Below are 19,368 nucleotides of genomic sequence, written 5' to 3'. Positions count from 1 at the left end.
AAGGTGAACTCAGTCCCTCAGGAAAGTAGGATCCAGGGTCTCCTGACAGAGAAGCAGGAGGACAGAAATGGTCTGCTGGCTGGAGGAGAGTGGGCAAGTTTAGAGGACACTCTGGGAGGAATGCGGTAGGTTGTCAAGTATAGAGAAAGAATGATAAACAGCTAGAGTGGAGTGAGCATTCATCTTCAGCCTCGTGTGGACAAGGGCTTGATGTGAAGAGGACCATTTAAAGCAATATTTTAGGATGATTTTTTATTATATTGTTTATATGATAAATAAAAGGAAAGAAAGTGGATTATATACAGCATTTGCATTTGTCTATCACACACGATCATAATTCTTTTTCTAGCTCTTTCTAGAATTTCTGCTAGTAAAAGTGTTTTGTTTTTTTGTTTTTGTTTTTTGAGGTTTGAAAGAAACTAATTCTAACACAGCAATACATCTTTTGTTGGACCTGTGTAATGTGAGAAACTACTGCTTATTCTTATGGCAGCTTTTTTCCTCAGGACAATTATTTTTTTAGTTTATAGCTCCAATATTTTCCGTTATGTAATCCAGGAATGCACTATTTTAAGGCCATCCACTCTTCTTCATTTCCCAAAGTAAATGAACCCCACCTTGGACTATCAACTACAGATGAGATCACTTTATAACTAAGAATAATGTTACAAGTAGCACCAAAACAGTCACTAATTTACAAATTTGATAATCTTTCTTGGGCATGTTCACAAAGAATGCTTTGGATGGGTGTTTATACTCATATAAACAAGTGGCATATGTTCCCAAGCTTCTCTTGAATTGGCAGAGTTAGGGCTAAGTTTGAAGATCCAGGCAGATTTCCAAGGGAAGTACATACTGTACAATACTAAGAAAAACATACTGGAAAGCTACCAATTCTAATAGCAAGTGAGAAATGGAGTCCATCTACTTACCCGTGGACCTCTCTTTCCTGATGGACCTGGGATACCTGCTGGGCCAGGAAGACCCTTGGAAAACAAAATGCCGAGGTATTAGGCATGATAACAGATGCATCCCTTCTCACAAGTCTTGTTAAGAGTCTCACTCCAGGGCTCTTTTCTTGGTCCCTAGTTACCAGCTGATGATTTTAAAATAACATGAAACCCCTCACCCTAATCAGCGAGGGTGAGAGTTGAAACTCAAATGTCCTCTTTAATCTGACCAGACGTGGCAGCAGGAAGTCTACGACTTATGGTTACAGCCACTGTATCTGGTTTTTACAGAGACCATAACTAGTAGTTTTGTGGGTAGTTTTTTACCTAAATTTACTTTTACTACTGAAGGAGGAATTCAATTTAAGCTTTGGAGACCAACAACTACAGGTTTTTTCAAACACATTTCAAAAGAAGACTTGCCTTGAGAAAGTAAAGCACTGACCATTTTATCTTCTTTTTAAAGTCTTATACCAAGGAGCTGTGTAATGTGTTAAACTGTTATAAGATCCTTCTAGTATATTAAGTAATTAATCTGCCTTACACAAAATGCAGCATACCAGGAGGTCACTACTGGAGTTAAATGGCTTGTAAAAATAAAATATGAAAGTAAAAACAGATTAATGTTTAAAGTATTCTGAGTTCTTTAAATGTCACTTATTAAATATATCAAATAAGAAATAGGAAACTACTACTTTGCTTTCTGATATTATGCCATATGTCATCTTTTTTACTACTTACTTTAAGAAGAATGGAAGTGGAAGAGTAAGTGTTCATTTGTGGTATGGTTAACACATATTCATTCATTCATACATTAATTTCATTGTTACTAAGCACTCTGTTGCCATGGCATTATTCTTGTTGTCTACAGAGCATACACACATTCCAATTTACAAACATTCATTCATTATTGCAGCAAAAATATTACGAGTTTCGAAATGAGACATATTAAGGTTAAGATATTAGCCCTACCATCGGAGGGTAGCATGACCTACTGATCCTCATTTTGACGTATCATTTTTCTCTTTGAAACTTTCTCCTTTATTGATGCTACAGTCATTTTGCAGTTTTCTAATGCTTTTTATATATTTCAAACTGTCCATTTTCCTTTTAATCTTTTTTCCTTCTCCTATCCCTTAACTTAATAAAAACCTTTCATGTATTCCCTAATATTAAAAGTAATATTTCTATTCAACCACAGAAAAGTAATATCTCTATTCTCCCTCCTGAGCCATTCAAATATTTTGATATTATTATATCACTAGCTTCCATCAAAAATTGACTTTCACTTATTTTTTTTTTAATTAAAATTCTTTTCAAATTAATTCTGGTTCTGCTGTTTTCATCAGAACTTACCAGCTGATGATTTGAAGTCCCCCCAAATAAGCACTAAAAATAAAAAAACTAAATGCAAAATTAAAATATCTAGTTTGATTTATTGCCCTATCACACTACTTTGTGACAAAAGAAAACACTACTATATTCACGCTGAAAAAACAGTTAATATTACAGTTACTGTTAGATACAGAGAGGAAAAGAGTATATTTTATGTTGTGATTGAAATATTTGAATTGTTTAATAAGCAATAAATAAAAATCAGTTTTAACTTGTCTTCACGATTTTGCATTTCCATATCTTTGAGAACAGGTTATTAATAGGCATTTTCTAGAAACCAGAGAAGGAAAGTAATTTTATATGGTATGACTTTTTCAATGAATTATTTTCTGTAAATAAGTACTAGAAAAAGCACTTTAACTTTCAGGTTATTGGTTACCAAGAGAAAGTATAATTCAATTAAAAGAGCGTCGGTATGGCAATCATCCAATCTAGATTCAAATCATGCTTCAATCATTTACTTGCTGAATGACCTTAGACAAGTCATTTACTCTTTCTAAGGCTTAGTTTTCTCATCTTTATAATACTGATGATAAAAATTTACTTTCAGGATTACTGTGAGTATTAAAGATATCGTGCTATATAAAATACCTGTAATTATGTCTGACATACAGTACTTAACCAATAAACTATAGAGCAATTTTTTAAAGGTATGCATGGGGCACAAGCAGTACTCAATGTTAGTTATAACTGTATTATTACTACGGTAATATGTATACTAAGGCAAAGGTATTCACTACTTCTAAAAGACAGTAATGTCTGGTCAATTAATCTTGGAAGTCCTGCACCTAAAGTTCCTTTTTTAATTCATTAACTCATTCATTCATTTACTCAATAAACATTAGTAAACATCAAACCCTCCTGGAGCTGACAATGAGATAAAAAGACACTGATTAACAACTAAACATACAATATACATTTTATTTGGTGATATGAAGAAAATAACAAGAAACTGAGAGATCAGCATAGTGTACATAATGTATACTGTGGTATCAGAGAAGATGTCTCTGAGGAACTGCTAAGTTAGATCTAAAACATGAAGAGGAGTTAGGAAAGAGGAGAAAATAAAATTCCAGAAAATAGGAATAAATGAAGTAGGGCATGAGTAAAATAAAACAGAAAGGAAAAACAGTCTTATTAAGGAGCTAAAAGAAAATCAATAATGAGATTAAGCAAAAGTGGAACAAAATGAGGTTGCAGAGGAAACCAGGGGCCAGAAGATATATAACGGCATGGGTCATAATAAAGAGTTTTTAGTTTATTCTAAGTGCTTTACTCTTCTGTCACTGAAGAGTTTAAGCAGATAAATGACATGATCTAATTTATATTTTGAAATGGATCACTAGAGAATTTATATAGAAGATGGCAGAAGGAGAACCCTTCTTCCCTCAAAACCGCTGAAAACAAACAGAAAAAAAAAAATCTCTGATTAAACAGAGAAAAGACCACAACCACAAGCCAGAAATATGAAAATTATCTTCTAAATATTGAGATACTTTGGAGTAAGGGAAGATGCTGAAAGATGCCCAAAAATGAAAAACAAACAAAAAACCTCTTCAGACCTCAAACCTTAGACAGGCTACAGATATCTAAAAGTATATCAGTCCAGAAAGTTCATTCCAACAATCCTTTAATGACGATAGTAAAGTTTAAGGGAATGGGAAAGCCACAGGCAACATAATTCATGACCCTATAAAGACCCAGTTCAAACAACCAAGTGTGAGGAAAGTAGAGCTGAAGAGGAAGAACCCATCATTTTTATGATCTGCAACATATCTCCTAACTTCAGGAGATTTCTGGTAGTGAGAGGGGGTAAAAGACAAGAGCGTAAATCATCATAGAACTTCTCACAGTGATACAGAGGGCTTCACATACATGAAAATGAGAGGAGATGTGTTTCTGGGTAGAGGGCAAAATAAATATGGAAAGATGGTGTTGAAGGCAGCAACTTAAATTTGATGCTGTGTACCACTCCACCTTACTTCCCTTTGCCTCTCCCTATACAATTCTAAAACAAATAGTGGCCCAGATAGAGTTGTCTTTATTTTAAAAATGGTAATAACCAGAAAGAAACCAGCAAGGGGCCTATACATACTAAGGGAAGGGGGAAGTGTGAGGACAGAAACATAAATTAAAAGTTGATGAAAATCATTTAGAAGAAGAGGAATTACTCCATGCAACAGAGAAAAAGTTCATACAGTTCACTGTAGAGCCAAAAAATTTCAAGATGCTATTTTTCTACAAAAAGAGAGCTCAAAGAAGAGTTATAAGAGATAAAAATAACAGCCAAGGTAATGAAACGTGAGCCAGAAGAGCTTAAAGACTGAAAGAACAAAAAAGAAACAATTATAGATGAAAGCCATGTCAGAAGCAATAAAAACTGACTACAATTGAAAACATCAATTAAGGGATCTCCATGTAGTTTAACTGAATTCACATAAAATAAAATGGAAAAAAGCCATCACATGGACATTATTGTAGAGAAGAGAATAAATACTATCATCACAAAGGATATTTAACACGTGCATACTGGTGTGCCTGAAAAAGAATATAGAGAAATGGAAAAGAAAAATACCTGAGAACATAAGGAGAGGCTTTTCTATAATAAGTAAAAATAATCTTCAGATCAAAAGAGTACCAGAAAAAAGCTGATACAGAACCTAACAGACTTAATGAAACCTGTTACTTCAAAGATAACAAAAGAATTGCATAGGCCTAGAGAGGAAAAACAGTCACTTACAAGTAGGAAAAATCTGGCTGGCCTCAGACTTCAAACAGTAACATCCACCTCAAGAAGCAATCCAACAGGAGCTTCCCTGGTGGCGCAGTGGTTAAGAATTTGCCTGCCAATGCAGGGGACACAGGTTTGATCCCTGGTCCAGGAAGATCCCACATGCCGTGGAGCAACTAAGCCCGTACACCACAACTACTGAGCCCAAGAGTCACAACTACTAAGCCCACGAGCCGCAACTACTGAAGCCTGTGCGCCTAGAGCCTGTGCTCTGCAACAAGAGAAGCCACCGCAATACGAAGTCTGCACACTGCAATGAAGAGTAGCCCCCACTCTCCACTATAGAAAGCCCACGTGCAGCAATGAAGACCTAACGAGGCCAATAAATAATAAATAAATAAATAAATAAATAAATGAACAATTCTCTAAAAAAAAAAAAAAAGAAGCGGTGCAACAATCTCTACAAAGTTCACCATTTTATCACCATTCACTCTCTCGTTAGCTTTCTAAAATCTATCTTTAGACTCCTACACTCTGCTGGTCGGATTTTCAAAGTTCAATAATGACATTCCCAATCAATCCAAAGGATTTCCTCCACTTTTTATCAGTCCTCATCTGCAGCTTTCAGCACTGCTAATCAATTTCTCCTCAAAACTCTCATCTTTGGCTTTTGTGATAGTATACTATACTCTTCTCTCCCATCTCTCTGACTATTCTGTCACATTTCTGCTTTGTTTTTCTTCTATAACCACAAAGCAAACATTCCTCACAATTTGTCTCTTGACTCTACGCCAAACTCCCTTTCTTGAAGATTATCTGACTCTACAGCTTCAACTATAATATTGATGGGGAAACTCCCATATCTGTACCCCCTACTTTGACCTCTCTTTTTCACTTCAGCTTCTTCAACTCTTCCAACAGCTTACTGAGTTGCCAACAGCACCTTAAAGGTTTTAACTTGGTTTCTTCTTCTAAAATCAACTTCTTCTCTTAATTATTGGTTTTAGTAATGGTATAACCATTCTCTCAATCCACAGGCTTAAAACCTTAGAGCCATCTTTGATCCTCTCCCTTTTTTCATTTGGTCCCTAGGTCCAATTAATTTCCTAGTCCTACCAAATCTTCCTTCAAAATATCTCGAGCCCTACCTTTCTTTTGCATTTTCACTGCTGTCATCCTAGATACTGTCCTAGTTTTGTATCATTCAGATGGTAACAGGAATTTCCTGTCTATTCTGGGCACTGCCACCAGAGTGACCTCCCTATTCATGCCTCAACTTAGAAACCTACACAATTCCCCATTAAGAACAAGATAAAGTTAGAACTATCCGTTTGAAAACTAAGACCTCTGCAACCTGTCCCCCTCTACCTTGGATCTTATGTTTGTGTAACATTATTCAGCCTGATATCATGAAAGAGCTTGAGCTTGAGAGGCAGAAAACCTGGGTCAAAATCCTGGCTCTGTCATTTATCAGCAATGTGGTTATGGGCAAGTAAACGCATTCCTTTGGGCTTCAGTTTCCTCACACGAAGGATGAGAATAATAACACCAAAGTCACAGAGTTCTTTTAAGATAACAAACATAAAGGGCATGGTAGACTGTCTGCTGCAGGTAAAAACTCAGTAAGTTATAACTACTTTGCTGTTTTTCCTACATAAAAGGTATGCCGGTTCCTTTCACCTATCAAAATCTTATTTATTCTTTGAGGCTTAGGTTCTAACTTTGTCTACAAGAACCTATCGTGAACAGCTCAGCCTTAAGTGATCTTTCATAGGGATCCCCTCAAAAAGTATTTTCCTTACCTTTGAAAATGTGTATCCCATATACTTAGTTTGTATCTCTCATTGGCATTTATCTTACTCGATCATGAGATATAGTTATAAATGTACTTCCTGTATCCCTGTTACCGCAATGTAAGCTCCTTCTGAACAGTAACTGTTACATATACCTTGTGTTTCTGCTTTGCCCATAGTAGAGAGTAAATATCTGTTGAATATTATTGTTTTACCTACTAATGCTGAAACAACTATTCTTGAATTTAGAGAAGAGATTAATACTTGTCTTTGACTTTTTTTTGAAGAAAGTAAATAGCGTACATAACTATTTGTTTAATATGACCTGCCCCATGGCTCAATTTTGTTACTAATATGTTGATAATTGTCATAGCTGAAAAGTTTACTTCTCTATAATACACTCTTCAGATTTTACTAAAACCTTTAAACATTCACTTAATAAGAGTTGCTGAGTACCTATCAGAGCTCTTTGAGCAATAACTACAAAAGAAACACAAGCAAGCAAGTGGCATCATCTCCTACTCTATGATTTGTGGAACTAAACAAATGACTCAATTTTAATTTTCATCAATTAAAGAGATAACATATATTTTAGTCCACCTGCAACTAAAAAGCCAATACAAGTTGACTTCTAAAGACATATAAGTTGATTGTTCAAGGTATTCAAAAATATAAAAGGCAAAAACAACATTTCTAATGTGATTTTAAATAGCTTTAAATGAATTTTAAATGATTTAAAAATTTTCAAATATTCATCTGTAATTGAACTACATGACAAAAGAATTTCTGAGCTAAAAAAAAGTCAGTCTATTATCTCATAGTTTTGCTTACGAATTATTAAGTAAGTGACTTGGCTTTTTTTCTACTGAATGGACTGATGGGCTGACTGGCTATTTTTGTTAAGAGGTAGATAGAAGTTTTATTAACCCATAAATGTAAATTGGCTATATCATGAGCGATATAATGAAATATGTTACTGTTTATAATTCTAAATGAAATATTTTAATTTCTATAATGTAAGGGTTTGCTTTTCCCCGATGACTCGCTATAAAATTCTAAGATTTTATACTCTTTTAATCAATTTGATATGATTTTGCTGAAAGTATATTTAATAATGTATTTAAAGTATTTTTATTTAGTCTACTATAACTTTTATATCCTTCTCTTAACATGACTATGCATTAAGCCTGTGTTTCTTTATAAAAAAAAGAATGCTGATCTATATTTAGCAGTTGAATTCCTCACTGAATCTCAACTGAACAAGGAAAACATATAGCATCCTCATCACTTACCAGAATTAAGTAACCTTTTCAGCCTGCCAATAAAAACCAAAAAAAAAGTACAATATTTGAACCAGGGTTGCATTCTGGTTGGATATATTATAGCAAGCATAACTGCACTCACTGTAAGCCAGGATACATCTCTAACACAGATCTGTTGTATGTTGTTCAGCCTAGAGAATTCTTTTTTAAATGTATGGTAACAGTGCATTAAGACATATTTTGAAAACAGTAACTTACGGGAGGTCCAGTGTCCCCTTTTGGCCCTCTTAGATTCTCCATTTCGAGCACTGTATTAAGATCCTCATAATAATAATAATAATCATAAAGCTCAGTTTCATAGCTATTTTCGATGGGATGAGTAGCATCAGGATCAAATTCACCTTCCTTCCTTAGATCAAGGTGATTATGCACAGATGGCTCATCTGTCACTCTGTACAAGGTCATGTTTAAAGCTTGTTGCAGTTCCGTAAGTTCATTAGTGCGCAGATTTGCTGTGATGGCCTTCTTGAGACTCTTAACTGCATCTTGTTTTATGTGTGGAAGAATAGATGATATCTTCTTAAACGGTGATGCACCAGTTACTTTATCCTTATGATGTGTGATACTGTCCGACGCATTTAGAAGAGAACTAAATTTCTCCTGGCTACTTCTCCTTGGCTCATGGAGGCTATGACGGGTCACTGGTAGGCTTAAATCTGCCTGAGTAAGTTGCCCAGCGATCATTTCTTTGGTCTGAATCACACGGTTCACGAGATCCACAGCAGAGACATTCCCTGAATTAAGAGAAGTTAACTTAGATCTTGATATCTGGTGTTCTTGTTGTTTATGCACTGCCACAGAATCATTGTTTATGAAATCCAGAATGCTTTTGCCTTCAGTAAGTGTGTCCGCCAGCAATACTTTTTCACCAAATCTTTTGGGCAAGAGAGAGTTTTCCGGTATCTTAGCTGGTACAACAGTTGTATGAAGAAGGCTTGTCTCGGGGTGACACTGCTGCTTCACATATCTGCAATAGTCTGCAGATGCTTCTGCAGAAGGAATAATATCCAACTGACATACTATTCCTTCAAAATGGACAGAATTATTATTCATACTTCCCAAGGTAAACACACTGCTAGAATCAAAGGTCTGAACTTCCGAAAGAGTCTCTCTGCTAAAATACTTCTTTCCACATTCAACAAACATCGAGACAACTTGATTGCCAATAGCAATGGCAAATGAGTGCCATTGCTCATCATGAACGCTGTAGTTGAAAAATACAGACTGTTTGCCTCCAAGGTATACCACTAATTTTCTAGGTAATAACTGTACTCCTAATTGCAGTCTATTTTTGCTTCTAATGCTGAAGAGAAATGCATTGTTTACTCTATGTGACTGTAACCCAATTAATATTATAAATGGCTGTTCTAAGTTGACTGGTAAAATTTTCACGAGTGGTGACTCAACATAAGAATTGTTTGTTAAAATGACACCCGATTCTGTTAAATGGACCCCCTGAGGTAATGGTGTAGATGATGATGGTACAGCAGTCACTGATGATGAGTGTCTTACATCTTTGCCTCCAAGGCCTAGTTGATGAAGAATATCTATGCCTGGAAATTAAAGAGAGAGAGAAAGAGAAAAGAAAGAAAGAATCTTACTCTTGTGCATTCATGTGTTCATACAAATGTTTGAGTCTGAGAAAAATCTTCCTTGTAGGTATCAACAGTAATCCCTAAAATAAACATGCTCTATCAATAACTAATTTCTAGGTAATGAGAAGTATGGAAAGGGAGAATAACATGTTTTACTCATTATCTGAAACACACACATAACGCACACACATACATACATCCCAATATCCCTAAACCGCAAATTTAATAAATGTTCTCTCATCCTTCACAATTAGGAAACTTACTTATTACTCCAAGAACGTACATGTTCAACAGTTCCCAGATGGTCATTTCCTTCTTTGATTTAGAACTTGAAATTTTATGACTTTTATGTGAAAGAGAAACTAGAGACATACTTACAAGAAGAAATTCTTAATTTGGAAACCATGATATAAATTAAGTTCACACAACCATTTTAAACTGTAATTTTTCAGACTGTTTTCCCTTTCAGCCTTCTGAGAATTTACAGGTCACATAAGAGCCCTCCCTATGTCTAACACCTTAAGTGTGTGCTATGCAGAAAGTACCCAGTCACTCTGAAAACTCCTGGACAAGAGAACTTAAATTCCTACTGTTGCTAATCACCGTATTTTCTTTCCTCACCCTTCCAAATTTCTCTCTTCCATTCTTTCTCAGTTGTCCACAGTAATTGTTAATCCAAACAATTTGTAGACTTTCTCAATATTTATTATAAAATATAGGTTTTATATATATTATACAATTACGATTTATCTCCCTTACCCAATTATAAACTCTTGGAAGAGAGATACTATGTCTGCTCCTTTACTGGATATCTATTATACTTGCCTTCAAATCATTTTATAATTTCTGAATGAATGAATTTGCCCCACCAACATCTGATCAGATGTGACATTTACCTCGAATCCTACAAAATTAAATACCATTTGTAAAAAAATAATAAATCTTCTTAAAGATACAGAACAGCTTAGTCAGCCATGTGATCTTTATTTTTCTTTGGGTTATAAATCTCCCATTTGTATCACTGTACACATATAATCATTTCCAACAAGAAATGTTAAAGAATTGTTTACTCATAACTATAATAAGTGAGGAAAAATTAAAAATTTTAAAGATTAGCCAGCAAGATTGCACATCGTCTTAGTTTTCCTTTCATGAGAAATTAGTAGATATTTGATAACTCATGTTTATTACAAATGTCAAATATAGTGGCAAGTCTCCACCAAAATATTCCTAACAGCAGTTATAAATTATACGCATCTCCAGAAATTTGGAGAAATACTTCAAAGAGGCCCCGTAAAAACATACACAAAAATCATTGACTTCTCATGTTTTAAAATTATAATCTATAAAAAAATTTGATTTTACTCCATAATGTGGCTGTTTGTTTTAATATAAAATATGAATTACCAGCTAAATCATTCCTAATCTTCAATGAAACCTTACACTTCTAAAATATAACATGCTTATAGTCTGTGACTTTGGGTACTTCTGCCCAATGCTAATTGCCTCTAAGGATATTATCAATCCAAGAAAAACTATGGAAAAAACACTGCTAATGTGAAAATCACAATGCTTAAAGTATATATAATCATAAAGTGTGTCAAAGTTATCATTCTATGATGCTAGATCAGCTATTCTTACATAAAGGAAGAGTCAAAGTTGTGTGATATCTAGGGCTGCTTCTTGCCCAAAGAAAACCAATCTTTGTATTTAACTTCTGCTATTTACCACCTAAAATTTCTGATTCTAGTAGAATGAAATACTATTGGAAAGAGTATTATTTTAAAACTTTAGTATACATATATTTTTGATATATATACACACATACAAATGCTTCCTTCAATTCTAATAAATATATATGCATACATATATATTTCCTTCATTCCTATTTCTGAGTTATGACAAATAGCTAGGATATTTTAAAAATCAAATGTTTTTGAGCATTTACTACTCAAAAAATTTCTTGATTGAATCATCCTTGCATTTCTAAAACAAAATCTACTTGATGGTTGTACTTTACATTTTTAATACCTTACTGGTTTCTTGAATAATATCATATACACTCACTGCATCAATATTTATGAATTAAGACTGATCTGTGGTTTTTCCCTTATTGTACTATCTTTATCTGACTATAATGTTGAACTTTCATTACTTTTTATGGCCTAGAACAGTTTAAATACCTTTAAAACTCTTTTCTCAAAAGTAGATAAAACAGCTGTAAACCAAACATGTTGGCGTTTTCATTGATAGCTTTTCATTCACCTTCCTATTGATAATTTCTTTTATGTTGATTAATTCTAATTCAACTACCTCTTGAATCAATTTTTAAAACATTTTTATATGAAATAACTTCTTTCTAGGCTTTCAAATGATCTTCTCATTTGATCTTCATGTAGAATTCCCTTACTATTCTTTTTTTCCTATTTCTGTGGTTCTCTATATAATGTTCCAATTTTGAATATTTTGCTCTATTTGTTCTTAAGTATAACTATTGCTTATTTCAAAAGTATAGCGTTTGTATTTGTTTATCCTTTCTGCTATTTTTGTCTGCCTTTTATATCATTAATTTCTGCATTTATCTTTATTTTCCTATTTTCATTTGGTTTATTTGATTCTTCTAGTTTCTGGAGATGAGCACTTAGGCAATAAATTTTCTTTAGCTTTAGCTGAATCCCATAGATTCTGATATGTGATATTTTCATTTTGGTAGTTTTCTAGAAACTATGCAATTTTTACTTGTATCTTCCCATTGACCCAAATAATTTAAGAGGAAATGTAAAATCTTCCAGTTAGAAGGGTTTTTGTTTGTTTTCTGATTTAGTTATTAAAATTTAACTTAACAGCATTGTGATTAGAAAATGGTGCCTACCTTGCACTTTCTATTTTCGAAACTTAGCCTGATAAATGGTCAATTTTTAATAGTGTTTGATAAGCACTTACAAACGTGTTTCAGGGTACAGAATTTAATACCAGTTGGCTGAACATCGCTGTTTATTTTATATCTTGTACACCCTTGTTTTTACATAATCTGTCACGGACTAAGAAGTAAAGAAAATCTCATTACTGTTATGTCTTTTGGGCCTTTTATCTCATGTGGTCTTAACTTTATGAATATTAATATTATGATTGTTATGCAGAGATAGTCATAAAATTCGTATATTTATTGGGTATTGCACCTTTTCAAATTATAAAAAGAATTTCTATGTCTACTTTATTTATAACTTCTACCGTATCTGGTATTTAAGTCCCCTTGCCCCCACTTTTTTTTTGCATTTGTCTGATATACCTTTGCCCATGCTTTTATTTTCACCTATTGTGAAACACTTTTAGGTGAAGATGAAGGCGTTTGATTTGTTTTGTGATCTAATCTGAAAATTTTTTCTTTGAATATAAAATTAAATCTATTTACATTTATTGATGGGATGGTTTGTTTAATCTGTCATATTTTATGTTTTCCCATTTTAATTTTTGAAGTCACTATGTGCTTTGTTTCCTTTGCTTTCTTTTTGTATGTAGTTCTTTTGAGATTTAGGTTTGTATTTTTATTCTAAAGTTTACCTTTAAAATGATAAATGTATACAATGTCCCTAGTCCTCTTTAGACATATCTATTACTTTTCAGTGAACAATGTTTCCTTTTCTGTTTTCTCCTTTTTCCCCTTTCCCTTACCACCTAATACTAGCCAATAGGATTATCTTTCTTAGTATTTACCTTTTCATTATTAAATACTATCCTTACAGTATTTATTTGTCAGCTTTGGATAATATTTAATTCCCAGCCTCTGATGAGCCAATCAGCAAACTTAATCTACTTCCTGTGCTTTTTCCCCTCTTTTTCTCCCATTTTTTGGTCTTTGTACCATTCCTACATTGTTGGGTCATATGGTATTCACATTCTGTCTTATTCGCATATTTTCTTCTGTTAAATACAGCCAGTTTTTTTTAGATGTTTTCTCATTTACTTTTTGCTGAAGTTTGTGCTTTATTAGTTTCCTCAAGAAGGGTTCATGAGAACTTTTCCTGACTTTTTAAAATTGTTGGTAGCCTTGCACCTTGTTTCATTGACTATAACATTCTTTGTTGCCATTTTCTTTCTTTGAATGTCTTGCGGTTATGTTTCTACTGTCCTTAGGTGTTGAATGTTACGATAGAAAAATCTGAAATAAGCTATTTTTTTTCTCCAAGTGACTCAGTTTTTTACCAGCATACCCAAAGTTCTGTTCTTTATCTTCAAAGTACAGTGACTTTTTTATTAGGATATGGCTTCATATTGACCATTCTGGATATGTGTTTCCAGGCACATAGTATGCCCATTTGTTGTATAGATTCAAGTTGCATTTGCTTTTTTGTTTTTTTGTTTTGGGGGGTTTGTTTTGTTTTGTTTTGTTTTACACTTCTAAGTTTTCATAAATTATACCCTTGAATATTTGTTCCATTTTATAGTTTCGCTTTTCTCCTTCAAAAATTCCCATCATAAGTATGTTGAATCTCCACTGCTGTCCTCTATATCCTTTCTCTGTAAATGTTCTTTATCTTCAGTTCCATTTGTTTAATTTTCTCGTATCTTTATTGTGTTTCCTATTATGTCTAATCTCTTCATGTTCCAATTTCATTTTGATTTGTAAAAGTGTTTTTTTCCCTACTACTTCTGAGTTTTACAAACTCACAGTTCATATCCTTTTACTGTCTAATCGTCTCTTGCTTTTCCTGAGTTCTTGAATTTCTGCTTTATAATCTTCCTTCATAAAGGTGATTTTTTTAAATGTGTGCATGCTCATTTCTGCTGTTTTCCCCTACATTTTACCTTGTTGTGTCTTTCTATCTTAGTTACTTATGGTTTCACAGAGCAGCAATTTACAGAAGATGGAGGGCCATGCCTTCCAAATCTCAAAACCCAAAGATTCCGTAACAGTGTTACTGGCATTTCCTTCTCAAATGGCTCCTTGACACATACCCACCTTCTTCTCTGAACCAAACCTAGTCCAGGAGGACTTCTACAGCCAGCCCCGTTCACAACTCTTCTCTCCTTCCCCTGTATTCACTTCCACAGGCATACACTTCAGAATGAATTCTTCACCTTAGGAAGTAGATTTTTACATTTTCTGAGATCTGTCCCCACTGAGCCATTTAGCTATTATCTGTGCTTCTTTGTTGTAATTCCTTCTGAGCAGCTTCAGTCCTCCCCAGATCCTGTGGCACTTGTTTTGTACAAGGCTAAAGGTTAAGTACTTCAGGGTGTGCTCCTCACCTTCAGGAAGTTGGCTTTTGCTGGTGCTTTCGGAAATCTTACTATTGACTTTATAGGGCATCTGCTTTTCTCAGCCAATTTTGGGAGTTTGCAGATTATATCAGTCCCCTAGTTTTGCTGAAAATATACATTTCAGGTTCATTTACTATTTCATTCACCTTGTTTCATTTGTATGATATCCAGAAGCAGAAATAGAAAGTATCTCATGGTTTCAAGCTTATACTAAAAGTCTATACTCATTTCACAGATGAAGAATCTGAGGTCCAGAGAGATTAAATAACTTGGTCAAGGACACACAGTTGATAAATGGAAGAAATGGACTTGAGCACAATCAGACTGACTTCAAAGTCCACCATCTTCGAAGTCTACCTGCCACATTGCCTCACAGCCACTGTCTTCTCCACACCACCTTATTTCCTTTGGCAAGCCTCACTAATTAATCATGGCAGGGTCATTTCCCCAAAGAGAAATCTCACAGTGGAGAATATTCTCTAGGTAGCTACCAGAGTTGGTTTCTGAGGTGAAATATAACTGTTATTTTAGTTTTAACCTTTCACAACTCACTGTGAATATGTTTAGCAAATGCTTTGAGTAGATGTTGACTAAAGAGAGAATACAGGCATACCTCAGAGATATTGTGGGTTCTATTCCAGACCACCACAATAAAGCCAATATCGGAAGAAAGTGAGTTACACAAATTTCTTAGTTTCCCAGTGCATAATAATTTGTTCCTACTATACTGTAGTCTTTTAAGTATGTAATAGCATTATGTCTAAAAAATAATGTACATACTTTAATTAAAAACTACTTTATTGCTAAAAGATGCTAACCACCATCTGCCTTCGGCAAGTTGTAATCTTTTTGCAACAGTACCGAAAACATTGATCACAGATCACCATAATAAATATAATGAAAAATTCTGAAATATTGCAAGAATTACCAAAATGTGACACACAGACATGAAGTAAGCAAATGCTCTTGGAAAAATGGCACCGATAAACTTGATCAAAACAGGGTTGCCACAAACCTTCAATTTGTAAACTATGCAATATCTAAGAAATGCAATAAAGTCAAGTGCAATGAAACAAGGTATGCATGTAGAGAACTGTTAAGGATAAAAAGGCACAGACAAGAGTGGCGGGGAGAACAGGAGTAAAAAAGAGAAAGGCTTCCATCAGAGGACAGACTTTTTACATTAATTTAAGCCTAGCCCTGGATATGACCAAGCTGCAATTTTAAATTTAGATATTTGCTACTAATGAATATAGCAAGAAAAATCCTAGTTGTCTATAGTAAGTTACTTGTTTCATGAGTGGATCTAACCAGGAAATCAATCTCGTTTCTGTTACTTAGGAAATCAGTTACCATTTAAAGAATACTCATTATCAACCAGGCGCTTTATTAGATGGTGTACATTTAAAAAAAAATAATAGCATTTATTAAATTGCTTCTATGTACCAAGAACTACGCTAAGAATTTTACTGTATTAAGCTACGTAATTCCCATAACATGATGAAGTATGTGCTATTATTAATCCATCTGACAGTTATAAAAACAAGTCACAAAGAATTTTAAAAACTTTCCCAAGGTCACCAACTAGGAAGTTCAGAGGTAGAATATGAATGCAGGCAGTTGTCTAGAGCCAATCTTTTAGCGTGGCAACTTTTAGGAATGTATATGTAACCTAATGGCAGAACTGACTGTATCTCCACCTATTTGCGTCTTAAATAGAGAATACATCATGGTGTTGTCAAGACAACGCCTTGCTCTTTTTACTGTAAACATCAAGCCTAATGACTTCATCCAAACCATGGTTTCAGTAACCACATATGCTGACTCACAAACCTCTCTTCTGGATTTGAATAACCAATTGCCCATTGAATTTATCCACTAGAGATTAGCTATCCCACAAGCACTTCTAACTCAGTACATTTTCTCCCAAATTCGTTCCTCTTACTTCGTGCCTTTCTCAGTGAAGATCCCCACTACCACACCAGCGGTCTGAGTAATATTTTTATAGTGTAAATTATATCTTGGCATTCTCCTGAACAAAATTCTTCAATAGCTTCCCATTACACTAAAAACGAGATCTAAATTTTTTACGTGGTGCATGGAACCTATGGCATCAGCTCCCTTCTTACCAATCTCATCTCTAATTTCATTCCACCTCTGCTCCAGCCAAACTGGTCTTTTCTTATTCCTTAAAACCACTAAACTCATTTTTAACTCACAAGTATTTGCATTTATTTTTCTCTTTGCTCAGAATGCTCTAAACCAGCGGTCCCCAACCTTTTTGGCACCAGAGACCGGTTTCTTGGAAGACAATTTTTCCATGGATGGCGGAGTGCGGGGGGGGGGAGTTTAGAGTACTGGTCCGCAGCCCAGGGATTGGGGAATCTCTGCTCTAAACCCTTAGTTCCTTCTGATCTAGGCTCAAATGTGACCTCTTTAGAGAAGCTTTCCCTGGCCACATTACTTAAATTATAAAATAGTCATCCTTCTTGCCCCAATAACTTTCTAACTGTAATGTCTTACTGAGCTTTATTATTTCTTCATAACACTGAAAATTTAGGGGAAAAAAATGTATGTATATATAAACTTGCCTATTACTTAGCTTTCTAGTTGAAATGTAAGTCCATCAGAGTAGAACTTCATCTTGTTTTACAATAATATTCCAATATCTAGGAAAATGACTAAAAACAAAGTAGCCACAGTATTGCTTGAATGAATTAATCAATCCAATCATCTAACCCAGAAACCTGGTAATTATCCTTGGTATCTCCCTTCTCACCCATCTTCTATGTCTAGTCAGTCACCAAGTCCAACACAAAAACAAATATATTTCTGAGAAGTCTGATTTGGGATCACCACTAGCTCAAGTAGACATATTCAGCAGTATTAACATTGCAAATGATAATTGTAATCATTATCAAACCAGAATTTCTCTGAAAATCTTTTTCTAACCTCCTGACTCGATGTTACTGTATCATGCCAATTCAACAACAACTACTATCTTAGGAAAACAATACTTCTAAGTTTCTGATAACATACCTCTATTTTCATTTCATTTTTGTACTCAACAGTATTCAATTTTATAAAGTCAAAGAAGCTTTTAAAATATTTTTCTTTTTGTTAAGAACTCAAAATAAAATGTTATGGTTACAGGAAGTCTGAAAAGTAAGATGTTCACCCTGAAATAAAAGAGCACATTTTGTATTCTATAAATGAAATCCTACAGTTGAAAGATATTATTTTTCATTTACTCCTTTCATTGGTTCTGAATTTTTTTTTAATATATTTACAAATATTCAGTTTTCCTTATATCTTTCTTTGTCTGGGTTTTAAATTTTTGATAATGACACATTTTGTAAATTATTAAACTCAACACTAACAGATGGCAACTGTAAAGCAAGGGGATGTGTAACGGAAAGAGATGTTTTGTTTTTGTTTCTTTGTTTGGGTCAGAGTTGACAGACCCAAATTCAAGTGTTAGCTAAGCCTGGGCAAGCCCCTTCCTTGAGCCTCAGTTTCTTCATCTATAATACCCACCCTACAGGTTCATTATGAGGATTAGAATAACATGTAAAATACCAGCAAAGGACAAGATGCAAAAGAGATGTTTAATTAATAATGGCAATTCTCCTTCTCTTTCTTATCTTCTGTATTGTCCAAGAGGCTTAATTTCAAAGAACTTGTAGATTTTGTAGTCCAAATACCTGAGTTCAAATCTTGGTTCTTCCATTAATTAGCCTGCAACCCTTGGAGTATTTAGTTATTCTTCTTAATCTTGGTTTCAGCAATTCATGGGCATAATTATAAAAACCCTGCAATGGGGTAGTGATGAAGAAAATGTATACTCTACTAGCACAGTGACTGGCACATAACAAGTTCTCAGAAACTGTAACAGTAATAATAACAAGAAATTGATAGAGTTTCTCTCCTCTTCATGGCTATTTAAAGCAACCTAAAGTAATAGAAATGACTTGGTCAAGAACAGCATTTCATGAAGTTACATGTGATCCAATTTAATGGTCTCCCCATAAAAGACAGTTAGAAAATGCCTTCCGTGATACATTTTAATTCATATATGTCTTATTTGACAGAATACTTATCTATGTCCACTTCTCAGTCTGGTCAGTCAAATAGAGTACCACCCCTTCCTTTGTGCCCTCTGTCTACCTACATGTATTTTCTTTGTCGTCTTCTACTATTATTTGATTAACTGACCAAATTGACAAGTGACTCTTTGAATTGGTCCTTGAATTGAAAAGTTGGTACTGTGGAGTGAATAATTTGGCAGCCCTGCTGATGTAAAGCAGAGGAGGAAAAAAA

At 34.2% G+C, this 19,368-nt stretch overlaps 1 protein-coding gene across 1 annotated transcript in view; it reads right to left on the bottom strand.

Annotated features, from left to right (window-relative positions):
* COL24A1 (collagen type XXIV alpha 1 chain) overlaps nt 1-19,368 on the bottom strand; it is a 346,898-nt gene that overhangs the window by 316,834 nt on the left and 10,696 nt on the right. The window contains exons 4-5 of the mRNA XM_057714246.1: nt 8,390-9,744; nt 933-986 (exon numbers count right to left, since the gene is read on the bottom strand). Coding sequence (XP_057570229.1) covers nt 933-986; nt 8,390-9,744 — 1,409 coding nt within the window. The remainder of the gene's footprint in view (nt 1-932; nt 987-8,389; nt 9,745-19,368) is intronic.

Source organism: Hippopotamus amphibius, chromosome 1 (genome assembly GCF_030028045.1).
Source record: "Hippopotamus amphibius kiboko isolate mHipAmp2 chromosome 1, mHipAmp2.hap2, whole genome shotgun sequence".
In the NCBI taxonomy this organism is placed as follows: Eukaryota; Metazoa; Chordata; class Mammalia; order Artiodactyla; family Hippopotamidae; genus Hippopotamus; species Hippopotamus amphibius.
Note: the sequence above shows the minus strand (reverse complement) of the source record. Positions and strands in the feature narration are given on the sequence as shown.